The following is a 27,373-nucleotide window of genomic DNA, read 5'->3' on the forward strand; positions in this document are numbered from 1 at the left end:
CTCTGGACCCTCTTGCCACAGCTCGCATTGATGTGCCATCCTGGATGAGCTGCACCACCTGAACCACTTGTGTGGGTTCTAGAGTCCGTCTCATGCTACCACGAATGTGAAAGCACCACCAACATTCAAAAGTGACCAAAACATCAGCCAGAAAGCATAGGTACTGAGAAGTGGTCTGTGGTCCCCACCTGCAGAACCACTCCTTTATTGAGTATGTCTTGCTTATTGCCAATAATTTCCACCTGTTGTCTATTCCATTTGCACAACAGCATGTGAAATTGATTGTCAATCAGTGTTGCTTCCTAAATGGACAGTTTGATTTCATAGAAGTTTGATTTACTTGGAGTTATATTGTGTTAAGTGTTCCCTTTATTTTTTTGAGCAGTGTATTTTATATATATATATATATATATATATATATATATATATATATATATACACACACACACACACACACACACACACACATACACACACACACACACACACACACACACACACTTGTATCACCCCATTCAGTGCAAATTTGTATTAGCATAGCACCATTATTACAATAATAGATGGTTACAATATCATTTGCACAGCTGTAGTGTCCATTTGTCCAATTATCATAATGAATGAAACCTAACTAAATTAAAAGTTGTACATATGCTGACCCTTTTATGCCATGTATGTCCTTATCTATATTTATGTATGCGCTGGTGCCCTTGCACCCTCCATGGTGAAGCAGCAGCCCTATATTCACTCTATATGTCCCTGCACATTGTGTTAATTAGGGTAAATTAAATTAAATTGAATTGAGAAGTCTCAATTGGTTGGCCGCTCACTACGCACGTTGCATAGGGCCCAGTCTCCCCTTAATGTAAAAGTTGCTTATTGTTTACAACTTTGATGAGAGGATGAAGTGGAACTCTCTACCTTGTCACAAAAAAAAACACCATGAGAGTGAACTGCATGACAGGCATAATAACCACAGAGTGTACAGCTAAGCCATAGGCAGTAGATACAAAGCTCAGTGTTTTACAGTTCCACAATTTCTTTTCTATGTTCATGTTAATATTCACTTTTCTTCAAGATTGTATAGAAAATCTTCTACTGAATAAATATTGATTATTTATAACTCATTTTGTTCTGAAAAGACCTACTCATTCTTAATCTGAGAGAGGATTGTTGTGTGAGCACTGGGGTGTCAGGTGTGACTATGTGGGAACTGCAAATGGTTTACATGGCTCACGGGTTAGGCACAAGGGCCTCTTTACAGAATGTTGATTAGGGCCGCAGGCAGGTCAGGTAAAACTCATACACAATGTAACATTTCTGTGTCAAACAGACAGTAATTTAACAACTCACTGTACTTTCTCCAGTTTATAGTGTGGATCATCCAGCAAATCATACAGCAGCTTCACTCCTGACTGCCCTAGTTTATTGCAGTTCAAATTCAGTTCTCTCAGGTGTGAAGGGTTTGATTTCAGAGCTGAAGCCAGGGACGCACAGCCTTCCTCTGTAATACTGCAGTCATACAGCCTGCAGAGAGAAGGACAAAACTCCTCACATTTACAGCTCAAGAAACACACAAATGCACTCATACACGCTTTAACAAACAAACACACACACACACAAATGACCTCACCCTAGTTTCTGCAGTTTACAGTTTGGATTCTCCAGTCCAGCAGAGAGAAGCTTCACTCCTGAATTCTGCAGTTCATTGTTACATAGGTCCAGATCTCTCAGACTTGAGGAAAGTGAGCTGATACCTGAGGCCAGCACTGCACAGCTTGTGTCTGTAAGTTTACAATCACGCAGTCTAAGAGAGAAAAGAATATACATCAGAACAATGCCCACCCAGTTCATGAGGCAGGCCTTTCAACCTGTTTTTGACTTTATGACACCAGCTTCTACATCACCGTTACTTGTGAATTGTTTGTCTGAGTTGTTTGCAGTACATGCAATTATGTATTCATAACATGTTAACTGAATTGTCTGTTAGGTGTTATGTGGTATGTGTTCAAATGTAGGGAAGAATTTACCCTAGGATAAAGAAAAAAAATGGTACCATTCAGTGTTTTTTTACTAAATAATCTGAAGGCTTACATAATTAATAAGAAATGCAAGAACAGCAATATGCATTATTAGTGCATATTTGTTTTTTATAAAATGATAATATGTGACAAAACAGCACTTTCTGATAGTTAGCCTGCTTTTAGTTAAAGAGCCATTCTGTGGTCAAACTACAACCTCAATTCCAATGAAGTTGGGACACTGTGTAAAACATAAATAAAAACAAAATACAATGAATTGCAAATCGTTTTTAACCTATATTCAACAGAATACACTACAAAGACAAGATATTTAATCTTCAAATGGATACACATTGTTTTTTGCAAATATTCACTCATTTTGAATTTGATGCCTGCAACACGTTCCAAAGAAGTTGGGACAGGGGCATGTTTACCACTGTGTTACATCACCTTTCCTTTTAACAACACTCAATAAGCATTTGGAAACTGAGGACACTAATTGTTGAAGCTTTGTAGGAGGAATTCTTTCCCATTCTTGCTTGATGTACAACTTTAGTTGCTCAACAGTCCGGGGTCTCCGTTGTCGTATTTTACGCTTCACAATGTGCCACACATTTTCAATGGGAGACAGGTCTGGACTGCAGGCAGGCCAGTCCAGTACCAGCACTCTTTTACTATGAAGCCATGCTGTTGTAACATGTGCAGAATGTGGCTTGGCATTGTCTTGCTGAAATAAGCAGGGATGTCTCTGAAAAAGACATTGCTTAGACGGCAGCATATGTTGCTCCAAAACCTGTATGTACCTTTCAGCATTAATGGTGCCTTCACAGATGTGTAAGTTACCCATGCAGTGCTGCCTGAGGGATCGAAGGTCACAGGTATTCAATGTTGGTTTTCTGCCTTGCTGCTTACTTGCAGAGATTTCTCCCGATTCTCTGAATCTTTTGATGATATTATGGACTGTAGATGATGAAATGCACGTTGAGAAACATTGTTCTTAAACTGTTGGACTATTTGCTCACACAGTTGTTCACAAAGTGGTGAACTTCGCCCCACCCTTGCTTGTGAACAACTGAACCTTTTCAGGGATGCTCCCTTTATACCCAATCATGACACTGACCTGTTTCCAATTAACCTGTTAACCTGTGGAATGTTCCAAACAGGTGTTTTTTGAGCATTCCTCAATTTTCCCAGGCTTTTGTTGCTCCTGTCCCAACTTCTTTGGAACGTGTTGCAGGCATCAAATTAAAAAATGAGTGAATATTTGCAAAAAACAATAAAGGTTATCCATTTGAACATTAAATATCTTGTCTTTGTAGTGTATTCAATTGAATATAGGTTGAAAAGGATTTGCAAATCATCGTATTCTGTTTTTATTTATGTTTTACACAACGTCCCATCTTCATTGGAATTTGGGTTGTAGAATACAATATTATTTGTTATATGGTACTCTGTAGAACAGCATCTCTCAGTCATGTGTTGACAGAATTCCAAACTTATTTCAATGCAATACCCAGCAATCATTCCACAAATATGTCATATAACCATTGGAAATCCCTGCACTATGCAAACACATAAACCAAAATGTATGTGTGTAAGTTTATATCAACAAAGTGATAACCTCACCCCAGTTTCTCAAGTTTACAGTGCAGATTTTCCAGTCCAGCAAAGAGGAGATTCACTCCTGAATTGTAAAGTTCATTGTTACTCAAATCCAGGTCTTTCAAACTTGAGGGCTTTGAGCTGAGAGCTGAGGCCAATACTGCACAACTTTTCTCTGTGAGTTTACAATTACACAACCTGGGGGAGAAATGATGATGATACAATCAGAAAGCTTCACACATATGGATGAATAATCTATTATTTATGCCATCTAATGCAGTTGCATTGTTTGAACACTGAAAGCTTTCAAGCAACCAGCTCTAATCAACAAATCACTCCAGCACTACTCTTGCCTCCCAGGTCTTATATCACACTCTGTACAACAATATGATTATAGTCTTTATTATTCTACATTCTAATTTTATTCAAAATATTATGAGAATACTAAAGCAAAAGCCCAGTATTGTTGTGTGAATCAAATTGTTGATTAAGTTTATCATTACCCTCCCAATGAATAAAAACACACACAAATACACTATTCGGCAGAATGTGTTTAGCTTTGATCTAGAAATGAGATTTGTTTCAGATGTGTGTTTAAAATGTCTTAATTGTGTGTGTGTGTGTGTGTGTGTGTGTGTGTGTGTGTGTGTGTGTGTGTGTGTGTGTAAAAAGAAAATAAGGCAGTAGTTTACTGTAGTTTCTTCAGCACACAATGGGAATCCTCCAGAAAATCTGAAAGCAGCTTCACTCCAGAGTCTCCTAGTTCGTTGTGATTTAGATTTAACTCTTTAAGGTGGGAGGGATTTGATTTCAGAGCTGAAGCCAGAGCAGCACAGCCTTCGTTTGTAATACTGCAGCTACATAACCTACAGTGAAAAGGAACAAAATCTTCACATTTTACAGCTCACAACATGCATACACACATACACATATACACACAGACACACACACTCCTTTCTTCTCAAATATATGCACACACCTATACAAACAACAGATATAAAAAAGATAACGGTGGTAACTTAGGGCTGCAACTTCTGAAAAAACAACCCCATAGCATTATCTCTCTTCCACCCAACTGGCACAGTGCAGTCAGGCAGGTAATGCTCTCCTGGCATTCACCAAACCCAAACTCATATCAGACTGCCAGATAGAGAAGCAAATTTATCATTATTTCATTATTTTTATTTTGCACGAACAGTAGTGCTTTTAGAAATTTGCATTCTTTGCTGTTTGCCTAATAGAGAGGTTAGAGTTCTGTTTAATTACAAAAACAATCAGTATGCACTTTTTGCACACTTGTGAGGGACACATTATTTTAATAATAATGCATCACCTCTCGTGATTATCACTATTTACAACATCATTAAACACTGCATTTTATGTCCATACCATGCATTCTTAATTTAAATGCACAGTGAGAAAGTAATATTCTTACCCCAGTGATGCCAGTCTACATTGTTGATTTTCCAATCCCACAGAAAGCAGCTTCATTCCTGAATCTTGCAGTAGTTCATTGTAACTTAGGTCTAGCTCTCTCAAACTTGAAGAGTTTGAGTTGAAAGCAGAAGCCAGATCTACGCAGCTCTCCTCTGTGAGATTACAGTTAGACAACCTGAGAGAGGAAGGAAGATACACTGAATACTGCCATTTCTCTCTCTCTGTCACTCATACACACACTATGTATCCTGTTACAAATGACAACAACAATAGTGCTAAACTGTTTAGTTTCTCAACAATGTCAGCTTAGTATGAACAGCAAACAGCTTGCTCAGTACATCAGTGGATCACCAGCGTTGAATGAGGTGATTATATATATATACACACACATATATACACACACACACACACACACACACACACACACACACACACACACTTGTATCACCTCATTCAATGTAAATTTGTATTAGCATAGCACCATTATTACAATAATAGATGGTTACAATATCATTTGCACAGCTGTAGTGTCCATTTGTCCAAATATCATAATGAATGAAACCTAACTAAATTAAAAGTTGTACATATGCTGACCCTTTTATGCCATGTATGTCCTTATCTATATTTATGTATGCGCTGGTGCCCTTGCACCCTCCATGGTGAAGCAGCAGCCCTATATTCACTCTATATGTCCCTGCACATTGCGGCTAAATTAAATTAAATTGAATTGAGAAGCCTCAATTGGTTGGCTGCTCACTACGCACGTTGCATAGGGCCCAGTCTCCCCTTAATGTAAAAGCTGCTTATTGTTTACAACATTGATGAGAGGATGAAGTGGAACTCTCTACCTTGTCACAAAAAAAACCCCATGAGAGTGAACTGCATGACAGGCATAATAACCATAGAGTGTACAGCTAAGCCATAGGCAGTAGATACAAAGCTCAGTGTTTTACATTTCCACAATTTCTTTTCTATGTTAATATTTACTTTTCTTCAAGATTGTATAGAAAATCTTCTACTGAATAAATATTGATTATTTATAACTCATTTTGTTCTGAAAAGACCTACTCATTCTTAATCTGAGTGAGGATTGTTGTGTGAGCACTGGGGTGTCAGGTGTGACTATGTAGGAACTGCAAAAGGTTTACATGGCTCACGGGTTAGGCACAAGGGCCTCTTTGCAGAATGTTGATTAGGGCCGCAGGCAGGTCAGGTAAAACTCATACACAATGTAACATTTCTGTGTCAAACAGACAGTAATTTAACAACTCACTGTACTTTCTCCAGTTTATAGTGTGGATCATCCAGCAAATCATACAGCAGCTTCACTCCTGACTGCCCTAGTTTATTGCAGTTCAAATTCAGTTCTCTCAGGTGTAAAGGGTTTGATTTCAGAGCTGAAGCCAGGGACGCAATGCCTTCCTCTGTAATACAGCTGTTATACAGCCTGCAGAGAGAATACTGCCATCTCTCTCTCTCTCTCTCTCTCTCTCTCTTTGTGTCACTTATACACACACAAAGGGGCTCAACATTGCCAGTTCCTCACTTATCTGGGGTGATGATATAATATGAAATGTTTACTTGATTGACCTTCTAAACTGTTGATTCCAATGATTCTGTAAAATTTTTCTGTCAGTGGAATATACCACTTTAACTGGCTGGCCACGATCTTTGGGTCCTCAGGCAGCACAGCATTAAAAACAGGCATGATTCTGTAGAGGAAAATCACTGCATGGGCACAGGAACACTGCTGAAAACCATGGTCTATAAACACAGTTCATTGCTGCATCCACAAATTAACAAGTTAAAACTGTAAACCACAAAGATGAAACTGTTCACAAACAGGAACCAGAAATTCTGCCACCTTCTCTGGGTCTGAGCTCATTTTAAACTGGACTGAGAGGAAGTGTAAAAGTGTCCTGAGGCCTGGCAAATCAACAATTTGAAATTCTTTTTGGAAATCAAGGACGCTGTGTCCTCCAGACTAAAGACTACTCTGCTTGTTATCAGCACACAGTTCAAAAGCCTGTATTCATGATGGTATAGAGGTGCATTAGTGCACATGTTATGGATGACATGCACATCTGTGAAGGGACCATTAATGCTGAATGATATATACATGTTTTGGCAACATATGCTGCTGTCCAGATGATATCTTTTTCAGGGAAGGCCTTGTTTATTTCAGGCATAGTAAGCAAGTGTGGCAGTGTGATGTTGTTACACTAGATTATTCACTTCATTTTATTTTGAAATCAGCAAGGGCTTTTAATTGTTGGAGCAATTCATTGAGGAGAGAAAGGGGGACTATGAAATGTAAAATTCTATCTGTAAAACTCTTAGTTCTAATTATTTTATAGTTTCTTTTAGCTACTGCAAATAATTTAGCTTGAGAAATATATAAAAGAGAACTTTGATTTACTAGAGCAAGATCAATATGGGCAGAGTTTTAGCAGCCTTTACTTGAGTGGAGTATGAAGAAAGATGTAGCCCCACCTTTCGTCCTCTTTGGAAAACGCCACTGTGAGAGAAGGTATGTGCTGGTGCAGCTTCGTTATTTTAAGTTAAAATACACTTTGTATTTTCCAGTTGTCGACATAAAATGAATTCATTCAGTCACAAAAACATTATAGCACACACTGGTTATGCAGTTGTGCAGTTAACACCCTGTTTTATGAGGTTTTAGTACGTTTTTATTCGCTGTTGGCCATGAGTTCTGTTAAGGTGGAATGCTAATTGCGAAGTAGGGATGCTAATTGTTCACAGTATATTTCTTTTCTTTTGCTTAATATGACCAGATTAAACTGGCAGTGCATGCATATGTTTGTTTTTAAAGAAGAGCTGTAACTTTTATTCGCAATTTTAGGATTTGTATAGTTCATGTAGTGTAGCTTGTAATCTGAGTGCACAGTGTTTAACAGGCGCAGCTGAGGGCACGAGAGAGAGAAAAACTAATGAAGCCTGTTTATTCGCCTTTTGTAAACTGTGCAGGTGGAGAAAATAAATGCTCCCTCATGTTAAGCTGGTGTACTGATGTCATCACTTCAACAATGCATCATTAAAACCCTACACAACAGAGCTGGATATCATCTGCAAATAACGGATAGGCAATATTGAATTCTTTATAATCTGTCCCAAGAGCAGTAAATATAAGAGAATAACATGGGGCCCAGAACCAAACGATGTGGGACATTACAGAACAGTGGAGAGGAACGATATACAAAATCTCTAATTATCATTGTAAAATGAGATAATATACAAATGAGTCTAATATTGTGCCTGATATGCTGACCCAGTCTTGTAACTTGGTAATCAGGACATGATGGTCTACTTTGTAAATGCAGTACTAAGATACTAACACAGAACAATCACCCGCCTCAGAGGACATTAAGATATCATTTGAAACCCTTTTCAGGGGTTTCAGTTTCAGTAGTTTCATTTCCAAAACCCAGACTGGAACTTATCATAAATATTGCATCTCTCCAATGAAGCAGTAAGCTGTTTGGCCATAGCCTTCTCTAATGTTTATGACAATTATGGAAGTTTAGATATAGGCCTGTAGTTAATAGGCACAGCAGCATCTAAATTAGGTTTCTTCACAAATGTCGTAATAGATAATGCATACCTAATGGATCATAGCATGCTTAAAATAAGAAGGGACATATCCTGTACACAATGAAGAATGAATAATAGCTAATACTACAGGGCCAATAATTGGTAACACCTTTAAAAATAGAGAGATGTTATTGACATCCAAAGGGATGGAAGATTCATTTTCCTAATCAAATTCATCAGATCTTCAATATTCAAAAGGTCCTCACAACAGATCTGATCAATATCTAGTCCCAGAGAAAAAAAACAAGGTCCTGGGTATGATCACCTGTTTCTTCTGTGAGTGGCACCTGAAACAAGTTTCTGGAAAATAAAAGATTCTGTGATATTTAGAAATTCAGTTAAATCTCCAGCTAAAATCTCCAATTAATATCATTTTGTCCAGCTTAAAAATAGAAAGTCTGTGATCTCAGATAAAAACTGACCATCTGGACCAGGAGATCAATATATAAAAACACACCACAGCCATCTCAACTATAACAGAAGTGTGGGCAAGGTAGTTGCAGACCCACCGAACCACAAAACACTACCCGCAGGTAAAACAATCTGGCAGTGCTACACTGGAGCCATGAAGCAACAGACTCTCCCAACTCAACATCAGGGAAGATCAGCATGAGCCTTATGGTTGCAGGAATACAATTCTGGAGATTAGTGGCAAGAGACACTTTCAGAGATGTTGGTGTGGGTTAATCTGACTATAAGCTACATACAATTGTGGAATTGGTATAAAGTATAGAGAAACAGCTTGTCTCAAGAACCACAACTCACCCATCAATGGGGCCGCTACATGCAGCTACATGAAGCAGTAATCATCCCCATCAATGTGGCCTGCAGCTACATGAAGCAGTAATCATCCCCCATCAATGGGGCCTGCAAATTGCTGTCGCTTGCGCTAGAGATGTCATTGCATGCACTGGAGCTTTTCTTTGCTGCATTTGCCAAAGACAAATTTTACTTTCTCCTCCTGCTCCTACCACCCTATCTTGGCTGCCACACTGGAATCAACTGCTGTTGGAGAGCAATGCAATCTTACACTCTGCACTCGGAAAAGAATGGCTGAGATAAAAACATTAAATCTGTTTCAGGTGTGTTTAACCTTTCTTGTGTGTGAACTGTGTGTGTGCTTGTGTGTGTCTTTAAATCTGTAACTCACTGTAGGTTCTCCATTTTACAGCGTGGATCCCTGAGTAATTCAGATAGCAGCTTCACTCCTGACTTTCCTGGATTGTTCAAATTCAAATTCAGCTTTCTTAGATGAGAAGGATTTGCTTTTAGAGCTGAGGCCAGAGCAGCACAGCCTTCCTCTCTAATATTGCAGTTACACAGCCTGCAGAAAGTAAGAAAAAAACTCTTCGTAATTACAGCTCATGACAGATATACACACACATACACACACACACACACACCCACCCACACACACACACACACACAAAACTGTTAAGTTGTGTGTGTGTGTGTGTGTGTGTGTGTGTATTCTGCATCCACACTGAGGAAGTAATGGTCTCACCTGAGTGTCTCCAGTTTACAATATGCATTCTCCAGTCCAGCAGAGAGCAGCTTTGCTCCTGAATCCCCCAGTTCATTGCTATTCAGATTCAACTCTCTCAGATTTGAGGAATTTGAGCTGAGAGCTGAAGCCAGAATTGCACAGCTTTTCTCCGTTAAATCACACACACGTAGTCTGGCAAAGAAATTATACATAAGGACAATATGGGATTCACATAACAGCCACATTTCTAGCCTAAACACTGGCATTTGAAGAATAATAATTGCTTGCTGTAGGTTTTCAATAACTCCTTAAATAACTTTCTTCTGTGTGCTGGGTGATGATGTTATCCACTACAATAAAATGTTAATATATATCAATCACTTTGCAGGTGATGAGCACAGGTATTCATGTACTTGTTACATTTTAGCACAGGATGACAGAGAAAATATACAGGCTAACAAGTCAATTAAATGCCACTTTTATGTTTTTACAGGACTGTAAAATGTTTTTGCTTGTATTTATAAGTATTTTGTTACACTGTCCCACTTCAAAACACAAGTGCCTTGGACCAGGGATGAATGGTTAAGAACATGACAGAGAAGGCAGAGATAGCACAGCTTTATTACTAATGAAGCTAACTACACCAAGTGATGCTAACTAGGTCCAGAAACAGAAACATTTCTCTAACAAACTAACATCAGTGTCCAGTGTTTGCAACCAGATAACTGTAGTTTAGCTCACAAAGGCAACATTTGTTACTCATCCAGCAAAAAAAAAAAATTTCTCTCAGCTTTTTTGAATAAGAATAAGTTAATTTCAGATGAAGTACTTTTTTTCTTGCAGTTAACCAGATACCCATTCAGTAACTCTTTCGGATACTTGAATATCAAAATTAATCTGAATACACATTTGCAGTTGCAATGTTGCAAAGTTGCAAACTGCATAGGGTCATAGTAGCACTTTATTTTATGGTTTGGTAAGAAGCTATTATTTAATAGGTAAATATGTACTTTTCTGGTACATATTCTGCACACAAATAATAATTTAAATAAACACCTTCCAGGTATGTACAGCTGCCTTACTAAGAATTTAATAGGTAAATATGTACCACTTGCAATATGTAGCAAGTATTTGGTATCCTAAATGTTTTTTGCTCCATTCATTCCTATTTCACGATACACAAACCACTTATTTTTTACCATTGTTTTTATATATATACAAAGTATATATATATTTGAATAATAACCTTATGTATGGTTTTTAAAGAAGTTTTTCAAGAAACTATGCTATTTAAATAGTACATACAGATGTGCATTTTATTTTACACCAGAGTTTATGAGTAAATGTATCAATTAATATGAAATGAATTAGTGTACTGAAAAAACTGAGTACTCACTGGTAGATATACTGCAATTTTGACACCTTTGTCATCTGTACTTATGGTCTAATCTTCCTTATCAGATAGGCATTTCCTGAAGCTGTTTGGTAGTACTTGCCATGTAACATATTACTCTATACTTACATATTAAATTGGCAAATTATATAAACTATATTAGACTACATATTTAAATTCTCATTAAATTCTGCTCAAGTACTATATATTTACCTTTAAACACTAGTTCCTTACTGCACCGTGAAAAATGCTATCCTTATTATTATTGTTGTGGTGATCAGAGGAACAAAGACTACATATAAAGTAAATTTCAATATTCTTGCATTAAATATGGCTACATAATTATATGTGCAACTGGTTGATGTTCACTTTATTAACCTTTGTTAGCCTTTATTATGCTATGTTGGTAACCTGCCATTTATTCACACAGAGCATACTGAAGGTTTTGTTTCCCATCCCCTGTCATTATTTAGCAAGAGTCACTTTACATTACAGGGGTTATAGGCAATTCAAACCGAAAAATATACAGAAAGTAGACCACCAGACAGATATATTTATACTAGAACATGACCTGCAGTAATATTCCCCTGTTGGAAAACTAGCACACCATCACTTTAAGAAACAACGCAGTAGGACATTTATGATTAAAGATACTCACACAACATTTCTGGATGCTTTGACCACTGGCAGCAGCCTGACAAGAGCTTCCTCTGATGTGTCATATTTACGAAGATTAAACTCATCCAGCTCATCTTCTGAGTTCAGCAACACAAACACCAGAGCTGACCACTGAGCCATAGAGAGCCTGGCTCCACTGAGACGAAAGTAACCTTCTGTGTTAAGGTATGTTTGGACTTCCTGCACAAGCGAATGATCATTCAGTTCATTCAGACAATGAAATAAACTGATGGATTTCTCTGCTGAGGGATTCTCTCTGATCTTCTCCTTTATATACTTGATTATTTCCTCTTTACTGTGGGTGCTGCTTCCTGTGTGTTTCAGTAAGTCTTTTAAGAGAGCCTGATTGGGCTCCAATGAGAGGCCCAGAAGGAAACGGAGGAAAAGGTCAAGGTGTCCATTCTCACTCTGTAAGGCCTTGTCCACCGCATATTTCAGGAAGTCTGACATTTCTGACTTTGTGAAAATATCAGAAAGATCAGTGGTTAAGTGTTGCTTTGTTACATCTCTGCTTGTGAAGGATAAAAAGGCAAATAAAGCAGCCAGAAACTCCTGAACACTAAGGTGCACAAAGCTGAACACCTTCCCCAAATGCAGCCCAAATTCCTCCCTGAAGATTTGGGTGAACATTCCTGAGTACATTGGCACACCTGTGAGATCAATGCCACACTCTCTCAGGTCTTCCTCATAAAAGATCAGATTGCCTTTTTCCAGCTGTTGGAAAGCCAGTTTTCCCAGTGCCAGAATACACCTTCTAGTCTGGTGTGGATCAATGTCACGGTTTCCATGACACTTTTGGTCCTTGCATTTGGTCTGAAAGATCAGGAAGTGTGTGAACATCTGAGTCAGTGTCTTGGGGACCTCTCCATGTTCTGCTGCATGTAACACTCTCTCTACAACAACAGCAGCAAGCCAACAAAAGACTGGTAAGTGGCACATAATGTAAATGCTTCTTGAGGACTTTATGTGTGTGATGATTTTATTGGCCAGGTTTTGGTCACTGATTTTCTTCCTAAAGTATTCCTCTTTCTGAGGGTCACTGAATCCCCGTATTTCTGTTACTTGGTCAACACACCCAGGTGGGATCTGACTGGCTGCAGCTGGTCTAGACGTTATCCAGAGGAGTGCAGAGGGAAGCAGATTCCCCTTGATGAGGTTTGTTAGCAGTACATCCACTGAAGCGGAATCTGTTACATCCCACAAGCTCTCATTGTTCTGAAAATCTAGAGGCAGGCGACACTCATCCAGGCCATCAAAAATGAACAGGGCTTTGTAAGAATTACAGTCAACTGAATGTAATTCATTTATTTCTGGGAAAAAGTGATGAAGAAGCTCCATAAGACAGAACCTTTTCTCCTTCATTAAATTCATCTCTCTAAAAGGAAGTGGAAATATGAAGAGGACATCCTGATTTGCTTTTCCTTCAGTCCAGTCTAGAATGAACTTCTGCACAGAGACTGTTTTTCCAATTCCAGCAACTCCTACTGTCAGTGCAGTTCTTATGGGTTTATCTTTAAAAAGGTCATTGCATTTGATGGGTGTCTCCTGCGACGCAAGTCGTCTAGACATTGTCTCAATCTGTCTCACCTCATGTTCATTATTGACCTCTCCAATCCATCCTTCTGTGATGTAGAGGTCTGTGTAGATCTCATTCACAAAAGTTGATGTTCCGTGCTGTGAGATTCCTTCATTAATTCTTTTGCAATCCTCTATCAGTTTAGATTTGAGTTTTTGATGATAAACAGTATGATGCTCTAAGAAAAACGAGAAGGATAATATGAAATAGTCTGCTCTGTGATTAGTAAACACAAATTAAAAAAAAGTGCATTGCTGAATGATTTTGTCTAGACACATCCATAAGTAGTTGTGTTAACACGCAAAAATTATTAACAACACTAAAATTTTTTATGCTGTGACTGAATCTTCTTAGTTTGTCCCTTTAAACCATCTATGGTTCCAGCCTGAAGCCCAACTGCTTGCATGAGTGTAGCTGTCTGGTTCAATTACAAGTTAAAATGACACGTTCATAGTTCCAGGTTTTGCATTGCAGTAAATTTGTTGTCACTGAAGTCTGAAAAATCGTATGGATAAATCAATGGTCTGCAAATGAACAAAAGCAACAGTAAAGCAGAAAGCTTTAGTTCTCCATGGAATAAGACATAATCTAGTGATATGAAAGTGAGAGATGTAAAACCATGGAGGACTGAAACCTGCAGCTACTGTTTCTCTCACTATGCATCAGTAATGAAAATGGAAATCACATAATTTTCATGTTCTGGTTCATGTAAACCCTGCATTTACACAATGGAAATAAAATTGCTGGATTATATAAAAAAAAATACTTTATGATGACAATTTATCCAACTTGCTTTATCCTCATAACATCTTTAATGTGTTAGAATGCAGATCTAGCAACAGGTCCCTCCTGCCCAAAAAAATGCATTAACAGAATGTGAAAAGTAAAAAAAACTGATAGACATGTTTTTTTAAGTTCAATTGATATAATTCCCAGGGCACTTACGGGTCTGAAATGTGTTAGAGAGGTCTGTCTGCTTCATCTTCCTCTGGACATGCAGTGCAATCTTTTGCGTCCTGCTCTGCTTTACACTAGAAACACACAAGCACAAATGAATACAGAAAATAATTTTTCTAGGAATTTTATTATCTTGTTAGTTTATCTAGTAGTGGCCGCTAACTTAGACAATGCCCAATAAAGGTAACCATTGTTATCCACAGGCTTGACATTTACAGAAATGTCACCGTGTCAGACATTTTTGGCATTTTAAGTGCTTTACATTCTCCATATTTGTGTAGTATGTTTTCATCATTCGTCAGTTTAAAGGAATATTATTAACATTATTGTGAAAACTAACTATATGGGTAATCTTGTCTTGATTTTAAATATATTACAAAATGAATTTATAGCTGATGACCTGCAGCCGTTCTCAAAAAAGTGCCCTGAAAATGATCACCAGAGAGGGTCTTCCTCTACCAGAGGTTTGGTCCTGACAGGTCTAAGATCTGTTCACAATCCATGATCCTGACTTTAACCCACTGCAATTTAGGTGTGCATTGTATCAAACTAAATTTAAAGTTAGCAGGTTAAGTAGTCCTCTCTGCTTCGTGAGACTAGCCCTTGGTATTAAAGTCTTGTTTGTTTTGTCATGTGTTAGTAATTTATAATTCTTAAATCATTACCTGAATTCAGCAGAACAGACACCCTCTTTGTAATTCAGTGGAGGGCTCATTGACCGTTCAGTCCGCATGGACACACAGCTGGGTTGGGGGGAGTCTGATCTCTTTTCCTGAATCAGACTAAACACAAACACTGTATTTAATAACATTTCACAATATTAGAGCAATAAACTGTCACCACTGCTCTGACTACTTCAAATGAGTATTACATTTTGAGCACATTCTTCATACATATTTAACTGTGTGGCAGCCTGGAGGTGGACAGGCAGTGTCTGTATCCTAACAAATGCTGCAACAGGGTTATAGGCTAAAATGCTCCAAATCTTTCCATTTAGTGCTTTGAAAATATGACATTTCTTATATGTCTTGTTTTTATATATATGAGATCATAGCATCACCTAAATTATGCTTTCAGAAAAAAAGATACACTGGTGTTTGCAGCAAACCTGCTGAAAAACAGTTGCATACACTTTATTCACACCTAACCCCATCACCTTTTTACACAGGCATGCTAACATGGGCTTCATACATGAACTTTACATCAAAACATAAGTGCTAGGTAAGACTGGCCTCTGGTATTTAGGTCATGTGTTAGCAGTTTACAATTTACAAATACCTGAGCTCAGCAGAATCGTCCCCATCTTTCTGATTCAGTGGATGGCTCATAGAGCGTTCTTTTTGCCTGGACACACAGCTGGACTGAAGTAAGTTTGATATCTTTGCCTGAATCAGACTAAAACACAAGCATTTAAGAACATTAAACAACCCCAATTCCAAAACAATTGGGATGCAAATGTAAATAAAAACAAAATGCAATGATTACAAATATCATAGGCCCATATTTTATTCATTGTGGAACACAGAACACACATCAGATGTTGAAAGTGAGACATTTTAACATTTCATGAAAAACATGAACTGAATAAGAACTTGAAGGCATCTCAAAAAAGTTGGGACAGGGCCATGTCCACCATCGTGTAGCTTTAACTTTCATTTGTGGATTGTACTGCAAATTGTTTTCACAGACAATGATTTCTGGAAGTACAGAGACCCGGAGGGGATAGAGGTAAAAAAAAATAATTATATAACAATAAATCAAGCGAACGTTTTGTAGTTCGTACACACGTTTTTTTAATTCATGGACACGATCTCTTAAATCGTTCCCTCGTTTTCTTTTAAACTGTAACGGGGAGCGAGGAGGCGGACGCATATGCGGAGATAAGCAAGACTTATTATGGACAAATCAAGGGTCATAGTCCAAACGGTCCAGGGTCATAGAGCCAACCCAGACAGATCGGGGGACAGACATAACAGACAAACCAGAATTCAACAGAACATCCAACACAGCATATAACACCACCAACACAGCCAGAGAGTAAAACAACACACAGTAACCAGAACAAACAAAAAGGACCAACTTACACAAGGGGCAAACACAAGGCTTAAATACAAAGGGAAAACAAGGGACAGGTGCCAAACAGGTGGAGACAATCAGGGGCGGAGTCATGAAACGATGGGTCAGGACTAGAAAACCAAAAACAAATGCACATGTGTTCTTTGTTCTATTGTGAATAAAATATGCGTCTATAAGATTAGCAAAACATTGTATTCTGTTTTTATTTACATTTATTTACATTTTACAAGGTGTCCCAACTTTTTTAGAGTTGGGGTTGTATAATCCTAGAGTAATTAATTTCTCAAAATTCTGATTTATTTAAACGAGCATATGACTCTTCATTACATTCAACTGTGTGGCAGCCTGCGGGTGGTCAGGATGTGTCTCTGTCCTAATAGGTGCTGCAACGGGATTTTAGGCTAAAATGTTAAAATCTTAGTTCTTGATAGGCAAAGATGACAAGAAGCATAACAACTTTACTAACAAAATAATAAAATAAAAGGCTGGTCCATCACGGATCCCACATTTTCCTCAGTCCTCTTGATGTAGCACTGCCTGTTCTGATGTGCACACATGTTGTTTAGTTGCTCGCTAGCAAATATGATAAAACCAAGATTGTCACCATTGCCACTGTGTGAGACATTTTTGGCATTTTAAGTGCTTTACATTCTCCATATTTGTGTAGTATGTTTTCATCATTCGTCAGTTTAAAGGAATATTATTAACATTATTGTGAAAACTAACTATATGGGTAATCTTGTCTTGATTTTAAATATATTACAAAATGAATTTATAGCTGATGACGTGCAGCCGTTCTCAAAAAAGTGCCCTGAAAATGATCACCAGAGAGGGTCTTCCTCTACCAGAGGTTTGGTCCTGACAGGTCTAAGATCTGTTCACAATCCATGATCCTGACTTTAACCCACTGCAATTTAGGTGTGCATTGTATCAAACTAAATTTAAAGTTAGCAGGTTAAGTAGTCCTCTCTGCTTCGTGAAACTAGCCCTTGGTATTAAAGTCTTGTTTGTTTTGTCATGTGTTAGTAATTTATAATTCTTAAATCATTACCTGAATTCAGCAGAACAAACACCCTCTTTGTAATTCAGTGGAGGGCTCATTGACCGTTCAGTCCGCATGGACACACAGCTGGGTTGGGGGGAGTCTGATCTCTTTTCCTGAATCAGACTAAACACAAACACTGTATTTAATAACATTTCACAATATTAGAGCAATAAACTGTCACCACTGCTCTGACTACTTCAAATAAGTATTACATTTTGAGCACATTCTTCATACATATTTAACTGTGTGGCAGCCTGGAGGTGGACAGGCAGTGTCTGTATCCTAACAAATGCTGCAACAGGGTTATAGGCTAAAATGCTCCAAATCTTTCCATTTAGTGCTTTGAAAATATGACATTTCTTATATGTCTTGTTTTTACGTACAAGATCATAGCATCACCTTAAATAATGCTTTCAGAAAAAAGATACACTGGTGTTTGCAGCAAACCTGCTGAAAAACAGTTGCATACACTTTATTCACACCTAACCCCATCACCTTTTTTCACAGGCATGCTAACGTGGGCTTCATACATGAACTTTACATCAAAACATAAGTGCTAGGTAAGACTGGCCTCTGGTATTTAGGTCATGTGTTAGCAGTTTACAATTTACAAATACCTGAGCTCAGCAGAATCGTCCCCATCTTTCTGATTCAGTGGATGGCTCATAGAGCGTTCTTTGTGCCTGGACACGCAGCTGGATTCAGGTAAGTTTGATATCTTTGCCTGAATCAGACTAAAACACAAGCATTTAAGAACATTAAACAACCCCAATTCCAAAACAGTTGGGACATAAATGTAAATAAATGTAAATAAAACCAAAATGCAATGACTGCAAATATCATAGACCCATATTTTATTTACAGTGGAACACAGAACACACATCAGATGTTGAAAGTGAGACATTTTAACATTTTATGAAAAACATTAACTCAATAAGAACTTGAAGGAAGCAATGCATCTCAAAAAAGTTGGGACAGGGCCATGTCCACCATCGTGTAGCTTTAACTTTCATTTGTGGATTGTACAGCAAACTGTTTTCACAGACAATGATTTCTGGAAGTACGGAGACCCGGAGGGGATAGAGGTAAAAAAAATAAAATAAATTATATAACAATAAATCAAGCGAACGTTTTGTAGTTCGTACACACGTTTTTTTAATTCATGGACACGATCTCTTAAATCGTTCCCTCGTTTTCTTTTAAACTGTAACGGGGAGCGAGGAGGCGGACGCATATGCGGAGATAAGCAAGATTTATTATGGACAAATCAAGGGTCATAGTGCCAATCCAGACAGATCGGGGGACAGACATAACAGACAAACCAGAATTCAACAGAACATCCAACACAGCATATAACACCACCAACACAGCCAGAGAGTCAAACAACACACAGTAACCAGAACAACCAACAAAGACCAATGAACACAAGGGGCAAACACAGGGCTTAAATACACAGGGAAAACGAGGGACAGGTGCCAAGCAGGTGGAGACAATCAGGGGCGGAGTCATGAAACGATGGGTCAGGACTAGAAAACCAAAAACAAATGCACATGGAAGATCAAAACAAAAGTTTTCTCATAATGCCCCAAATCAAAATCAGACCTGATGAGCATCTCTGTCCGTTACCTTAGCCATCTAACTCATCAAAACCCGTTAGGAGTTGTTAGTTACCCCTGCACAAGAGAAATAACATGACCTGCATCTACTACATTGATTTTGTGCACAAATCAAAAAATAATCAACATGCATTCCATTAAAATGGAACATGACGATTAAAAGAAAACGAGAGAACAAATTAGAAAATTGTGACCGCGAATAAACAAAAACGTACCCATAAAGTATTTTTTTTTTTTTTTTTTTTACCTCTGTCCTGTCCGGGGCTCCATACTGGAAGTGTTCCTGAGTCCATGCAATAATTTCCAGTACACAATCATGCCAGTTTTCAATGCAGTGCCCAAAGATCGTGAGCAACCAATATTGACTGTCAGCCTTGTCCCTTGCATACAGCAATTTCTCCAGATTCTCTGAATCTTTTGATGAGATTATGTACGGTAGATGGTGGGATATCCAGAGTTTTTGTAATTTTACATTGAGGAACATTTTTCTAAAACTGTTCCACAATTTTTAGACACAAATTTTCACAGATTGGTGAACCTCTGCCCATCTTTGCTTCTGAGAAGCTCTGCCTCTCTAACATGCTCTTTTTATACTGTCTTATAAGTTAGTAGGCAATTGCTCTTCTATTTTTGTTTTTATTAGTATTACTTACTTTTCCAACCTTTTGTTGCCCCTGATCCCAACTTTTTTGAGTTGTGTTGCTGTCATCAAGTTGTAAATCAATTAATGTTTTTCATGAAATGGTCAAATGTCTCACTTTCAACATCTAATATGTGTTCTATGTTCTATTGTGAATAAAATATGCGTCTATAAGATTAGCAAAACATTGTATTCTGTTTTTATTTACATTTATTTACATTTTACAAGGTGTCCCAACTTTTTTAGAGTTGGGGTTGTATAATCTTACAGTAATTAATTTCTCAAAGTTCTGATTTATTTAAATGAGCATATGATTCTTCATTACATTCAACTGTGTGGCAGCCTGCGGGTGGTCAGAATGTGTCTCTGTCCTAATAGGTGCTGCAACGGGATTTTAGGCTAAAATGTTAAAATCTTAGTCCTTGATAGGCAAAGATGACAAGAAGCATAACAACTTTACTAACAAAATAAAATAAAAGGTTCGTCCATCACCGGTCCCACATTTTCCTCAGTCCTCTTGATGTAGCACTGCCTGTTCTGATGTGCACACATGTTGTTTAGTTGCTCGCTAGCAAATATGATAAAACCAAGATTGTCACCATTGCCACTGTGTAAGACATTTTTGGCATTTTAAGTGCTTTACATTCTCCATATTTGTGTAGTATGTTTTCATCATTCGTCAGTTTAAAGGAATATTATTAACATTATTGTGAAAACTAACTATATGGGTAATCTTGTGTTGATTTTAAATATATTACAAAATGAATTTATAGCTGATGACCTGCAGCCGTCCTCAAAAAAGTGCCCTGAAAATGAGCACCAGAGAGGGTCTTCCTCTACCAGAGGTTTGGTCCTGACAGGTCTAAGATCTGTTCACAATCCATAATCCTGACTTTAACCCACTGCAATTTAGGTGTGCATTGTATCAAACTAAATTTAAAGTTAGCAGGTTAAGTAGTCCTCTCTGCTTCGTGAGACTAGCCCTTGGTATTAAAGTCTTGTTTGTTTTGTCATGTGTTAGTAATTTATAATTCTTAAATCATTACCTGAATTCAGCAGAGTGGTCAACCTCTTTGTAATTCAGTGGAGGGCTCATTGACCGTTCAGTCCGCATGGACACACAGCTGGGTTCAGGGGAGTCTGATCTCTTTTCCTGAATCAGACTAAACACAAACACTGTATTTAATAACATTTCACAATATTAGAGCAATAAACTGTCACCACTGCTCTGACTACTTCAAATGAGTATTACATTTTGAGCACATTCTTCATACATATTTAACTGTGTGGCAGCCTGGAGGTGGACAGGCAGTGTCTGTATCCTAACAAATGCTGCAACAGGGTTATAGGCTAAAATGCTCCAAATCTTTCCATTTAGTGCTTTGAAAATATGACATTTCTTATATGTCTTGTTTTTACGTACAAGATCATAGCATCACCTTAAATAATGCTTTCAGAAAAAAGATACACTGGTGTTTGCAGCAAACCTGCTGAAAAACAGTTGCATACACTTTATTCACACCTAACCCCATCACCTTTTTTCACAGGCATGCTAACGTGGGCTTCATACATGAACTTTACATCAAAACATAAGTGCTAGGTAAGACTGGCCTCTGGTATTTAGGTCATGTGTTAGCAGTTTACAATTTACAAATACCTGAGCTCAGCAGAATCGTCCCCATCTTTCTGATTCAGTGGATGGCTCATAGAGCGTTCTTTGTGCCTGGACACGCAGCTGGATTCAGGTAAGTTTGATATCTTTGCCTGAATCAGACTAAAACACAAGCATTTAAGAACATTAAACAACCCCAATTCCAAAACAGTTGGGACATAAATGTAAATAAATGTAAATAAAACCAAAATGCAATGACTGCAAATATCATAGACCCATATTTTATTTACAGTGGAACACAGAACACACATCAGATGTTGAAAGTGAGACATTTTAACATTTTATGAAAAACATTAACTCAATAAGAACTTGAAGGCAGCAATGCATCTCAAAAAAGTTGGGACAGGGCCATGTCCACCATTGTGTAGCTTTAACTTTCATTTGTGGATTGTACTGCAAATTGTTTTCACAGACAATGATTTCTGGAAGTACGGAGACCCGGAGGGGATAGAGATAAAAAAAAAAATTATATAACAATAAATCAAGCGAACGTTTTGTAGTTCGTACACAAGATCTCTTAAATCGTTCCCTCGTTTTCTTTTAAACTGTTACAGGGAGCGAGGAGGCGGACGCATATCTTCTTTTAACAACAGTCTGTAAACATCTGTATACATTGTATCACACAAATCAAAAAAAGAAACAATGTGCGTTCCATTAAAATGGAACATGTCAACGATTAAAAGAAAACGAGAGAACGAATCAGAAAATCATGACCACAAATAAACAAAAAAATACCCATGAAGCATTATTATTATTATTATTACTTTTTTTTTTTTAACCTCCGTCCCATCCAGGGCTTCATACTGGAAGTGTTCCTGAGCCCATCCAATAAATTCCAGTATTGTGGGATATCCAGAGTTTTTATAATTTTACATTGAGGAACATTTTTCTGAAACTGTTCCACAATTTTTAGACACAAATTTTCACAGATTGGTGAACCTCTGCCCATCTTTGCTTCTGAGAAGCTCTGCCTCTCTAACATGCTCTTTTCATACTCTGTCTTATAAGTTAGTTGGCCAATTGCTCTTTTGTTTTTGTTTTTATTAGTATCACTTACTTTTCCAACCTTTTGTTGCCCCGACTGAGTTGTGTTGCTGTCATCAAGTTGTAAATCAATTAATGTTTTCATGAAATGGTCAAATGTCTCACTTTCAACATCTAATATGTGTTCTATGTTCTATTGTGAATAAAATATGGGTCTATAAGATTTGCAAAACATTGTATTCTGTTTTTATTTACATTTATTTAGAATTTATTTACAAGGTGTCCCAACTTTTTTGGAATTGGGGTTGTATAATCTTAGAGAAATTAATTTCTCAAAGTTCTGATTTATTTAAATGAGCACACAATTTTAAGCACATTCTTCATTACATTCAACTGTGTGGAAGCCTGCGGGTGGTCAGGAGGTGTCTCTGTCCCAATAGGTGCTGCTTTTAGGCTAAAATGTTAAAATCTTAGTCCTTGATTGGCAACAATGACAAGAAGCATAACAACTTTACTAACAAAATAATAAAATAAAAGGTTCGTCCATCACCGGTCCCACATTTTCCTCAGCTCTCTTGATGTAGCACTGCCTGTTCTGATGTGCACATGTTGTTAGTTGCTTGGTAGCAAACATGAGTGGTGTCTACATTAAGGGCCTTTACTTTTAATGTAAGTCCATGGAATCAGACTTTTTTCCAAGTTGTTTTGGGCCATTTCTTTTGATCCATTCATGACTAAATTTACACAAAGTGTAAACAGCAACAGTGAAAATATGTCAAAAACTGAAAAATTACCAAAATGGAGATACAAGGTTATCTTCCGACAGCAGCGATATATATATTTTTGTTCTTTGTAACTAACATTGTTACATATGCTGTGTAAGTACTAGTAGCCTGCCTACATCTCCTAGTAGTCTTCATTTGGTGAGCATGGCTCTGGCCCATCAGCGTTCATCTAACCAAGTGAGCAGTTAAAAACTACTCTACACACGTTCAACACATTTTCAATAAGCATTTTCAATAAACTGCACAATCAAGCTGGCCCCATGCTGAGAGCAGCCAACAAAAAAATATAAATTCACATACATACAGAGGCTTAGTAATGTTGTTTCCAGTATTGTGTTGCTACGAAGCTAGCCATTGTTCCTCATTAGTTGTGGCAGACACTCATAATAGCAAGGCAATATAATGAGTCAAGTCGAAAACACAATAAATAATAAATTTGGTACCCTGCCATTTGCTTCTGTTTCCTTGTTTTCAGACTACTTAATAATAGTTTCACAGGTTTACGCTATTGTCTCACCTCTTGTCTTTCTTGCCACGGTGCTCTCCTGGGAGACTCATTTCGGAATTCATATCACTTCCTACATATTACATTGCAGAGATAAACCTGTAGAAAAATTCATGTCATTCATGTCAAAGTAAATTCTCTCAAAATCCTACTTAACTTCTCTTTTTCAAGCTCAAATTTATATAATTCATGAACAACGCAGAGTTTGATACTCACCATATTTCTATTCTTTACTGCGTCATGTTGATCTCTTTTGCTTTCACTTTAACCTGTCTGGACTCGTTTCAGTCAGTGCAAAGCCTGGCTACTTCCTCCTCCGCGCTTTATACCAAAAACAGGCCTGCTTAACAGCAGAAGGCGCCTGCAAGTGAGTCCTCAGTGAAGGTAAAATAGTTTCTAATCACTTGCCCTGAACGTTTCTTTAATTTTAGAAATGAGAAGGATGTAATTCTCTAAAAAACAAAGAAAAATCGCCTGTATGTTTCCTGTTTTCTACAGCAAACGGGTTTTGGGCTGCAGGAGGCGGGCATTACTGCTAGAGCGTGATGATTGGCAAGTGGCGCAGCCTATTGGCTGTTTGCGCTCACTGAGGTTATGGATATACATGAGGCGCCGTTTTAAACTCCTATAACTCGAGTTTAAAAGCTCTTAACATATAAGAGCGGTGTTAAAATGTTTATGATATTCAGTGTTCAGGAAATTATTGTATTATTTTGCATTAAAAATGTTTAAGTATTTATAAACTATGATTGACCGCTGGGATAGTCTCCAGCACCCCCTGCGACCCTGAGGGAGAAGCGGCTTAGAAAATATGTGTGTGTTTATGTGTAAACTATGATTTTGCTCAAATGCTCCATATCAACCCATTCATTTTGGACTCACTCAGGAGAATTGTGAGAAAAAAGTCAGAATTGTGAGATTAAAGTCAGAATTGTGAGATTAAAGTCAGAATTGTGAGAAAAAAATCAGAATTGTGAGAATAAAGTCAGAATTGTGAGAAAAAAGTCACAATTCTGACTTTAATCTCAGAATTCTGGCTGCCCTTTTTTTCCAATGCCCCATTTTTTTTTTTTTTTTTTTTATAGTGGCCCTAATCCTCTTCCGTATCCTCCTTCGTAGTACGAATTCTGACTTTTTTCTCACAATTCAACCGGAAGACAGGCAGAGTGGTAATTCTCCTCTATACAAGTTCTATGGATAACGTTTCCACTTAGAAGGGCAGGGTGTGATAAGTCTATGCACTGACATTTTGAAGGGCAGGGGCTCAAGGTGGAAAAAAAAAAAGTAGCACTGTTTCAAGCTGTTACAACCCGTAGTAACTTGTCTGTGTGTCTGTCTGTGGCCGTTTTTGTGTATTTTTCCTTTTGTTGCATTATGTGTCTGTGATTGGCCACATAAATGATGTATCATCATGTATCAGAATGAAAGGATGTTTCAAAACTAATAGAGTCGTGCCTCCTCCTTGAAGTACTTCAGTATCATAAAACACCCCTTGAAGCCTCAGTTATCGCCACTCAGATGTGAGGTGTCAGTCATGACAAATTTATCAACAACTAAAATAAAGAACAAATAAAAGCCAGTTAAGAAAAAGAACCCCAGAAAAACATGTAACCCACAATTATGTAGGAATTATTATGTCATTTGACATTAGCTAATTAATGAACACTTATTTGAGAGCAAGCTATCAAACTTCATAAGAAAAATCTGCTTTTTCATTCCACAGCAGCTTTTATGAACATTTTAAATATTATCCCTAAATTAATTAAACTGACAACTGATACCTGCTGCCTGACAACTGACTGCTGACAACTGACACCTTTTCCCAGTCTCTGTTGCAGTCAAGCATGTTCGACATTCTCAGCTATTAATCTTATTGCATGACCTCATCTACAGCAAAAAGCAGGAACAGTGAAAAGCTATATATGAGAATGCAAGACAAAACTCTCCAAGAGGGAGGTGCAAGCAACCAAAATAAAAACAAACATGACCTCAAGAAGGGACTCATTTTGAAAAAATGAACATGAACTACATGTAACTTTCTATATATGCAAATCACTCTTATAGAGAAAAACAATGTAATCATGCTTTGTGTCCGCTGCAAAAGTTTTCCTCCACTTCCTTCATCAGGGCCTTGTCGCTTTAGGGGTGACCTTGTACAATGCAGGCAGTGAATTTCAGAAAAATTTCAAATAAAGTTTTATTCTCAGGTGCTACTCTCCAAGGACGGATCTATGGGTGGGGCTACAGGGGCATTGGCCCAGAAGAAATCTGGTCGGCCCCTTAAGTGCCCCATTTAGACATTCACCACCTCCAGTCACATCACTGACAACCTCACTGCCCTTTAGTGAAATTCCTGGATTTGAATAGTGCATACGCTACTTAGATGAATTGTGTAGATTTAAACAGTTTTAGGAGTGCTGCTGGATAATATTAGCTTACTGGAAATGAGTGCTTTAATGTTACTGCTAAATGAAACCTCAAATCTCAAGTTTCTTGAACAGTTTTATTTTCACAAATATGAAATCTCTCCTCAATAGCTTTAGAATAGTGAGTGCAAAAAGGCTAATATGAGTAAATTATCATTATTTGCAACCAAGACAATCAGGTACAACTTCATTTTTGTCTGAAACTCATGTAGAACACGTTGATTTCTGTGGACTTTACTCCCTATGACAGCAAAGTCACAATAATCAAGTCACAATAATCTGTATCATAACAGTATAGGCTTTTCAGCAGATAGAACATAAAAGTATGTTTTTAGAATGGCTTACATTTATAACAACTGTTGAGGAGGGATATTAAATGTTAAATTATGTTTGCCAAATTTTGTACATATTGAAATTGGTATGGTAGGTAATTTTAAACAAATATTTAAAAATTCCTGGGGAGCAGTCCAGTTTTTGACATGACTTGAATTGGCATAGTTGTTGAACTCAATAACTCTGATGCTCTGATGAGCTGTGCTACCTTATCAAGATGTTCAACCAAAACCTCTGGAGAGGATATTTGGTTAGGCTAAAACTCTTTATCAAAAATAGTACCGTGTTAAAACTACAAGACTGAATTTAGCTTCTTTTTTTCACAGCTTCTTGTTTGGATGTTCCCATTCCACCTTAAATAGTGCAACAGCTTGTGAGCAACTATAAAAAACTTTAGCAAACAAGACATAATAGTCACCTGTTGGTTTGGTGAAACAGCAAAATTATGTTAATGTTACTCAGTTGTTAAGGAAATAGAGAAACCTCCTCATATCATTCCTTTCATCCATCCATGAAGCTGAAGTCAGCTTCT

The 27,373-nt window shown here is 37.6% G+C and overlaps 1 protein-coding gene across 2 annotated transcripts in view; it reads right to left on the minus strand.

Annotated features, from left to right (window-relative positions):
* LOC108434455 (NACHT, LRR and PYD domains-containing protein 12-like) overlaps positions 1-24,538 on the minus strand; it is a 31,779-nt gene extending 7,241 nt beyond the window's left edge. Inside the window, exons 1-17 of one of the 2 annotated variants that reach the window (XM_017709591.2) lie at positions 24,299-24,538; positions 24,095-24,181; positions 21,794-21,910; positions 21,183-21,299; positions 18,498-18,614; positions 17,887-18,003; positions 16,038-16,154; positions 15,425-15,541; positions 14,748-14,833; positions 12,207-13,980; positions 10,174-10,347; positions 9,820-9,993; positions 5,056-5,232; positions 4,313-4,486; positions 3,645-3,818; positions 1,631-1,804; positions 1,351-1,524 (exon numbers count right to left, since the gene is read on the minus strand). In XM_017709591.2, the coding sequence (XP_017565080.2) occupies positions 1,351-1,524; positions 1,631-1,804; positions 3,645-3,818; positions 4,313-4,486; positions 5,056-5,232; positions 9,820-9,993; positions 10,174-10,347; positions 12,207-13,980; positions 14,748-14,833; positions 15,425-15,541; positions 16,038-16,154; positions 17,887-18,003; positions 18,498-18,614; positions 21,183-21,299; positions 21,794-21,910; positions 24,095-24,147 (3,836 nt within the window). In that variant the 5' untranslated portion in view covers positions 24,148-24,181; positions 24,299-24,538. The remainder of the gene's footprint in view (positions 1-1,350; positions 1,525-1,630; positions 1,805-3,644; positions 3,819-4,312; positions 4,487-5,055; positions 5,233-9,819; positions 9,994-10,173; positions 10,348-12,206; positions 13,981-14,747; positions 14,834-15,424; positions 15,542-16,037; positions 16,155-17,886; positions 18,004-18,497; positions 18,615-21,182; positions 21,300-21,793; positions 21,911-24,094; positions 24,182-24,298) is intronic. The other variant, XM_037534560.1, reaches the window with a different exon arrangement.
* Between the last annotated feature and the right edge of the window lie 2,835 nt (positions 24,539-27,373).

The sequence above is a fragment of the Pygocentrus nattereri genome, chromosome 25, assembly GCF_015220715.1.
Source record: "Pygocentrus nattereri isolate fPygNat1 chromosome 25, fPygNat1.pri, whole genome shotgun sequence".
Lineage (NCBI taxonomy): Eukaryota > Metazoa > Chordata > Actinopteri > Characiformes > Serrasalmidae > Pygocentrus > Pygocentrus nattereri.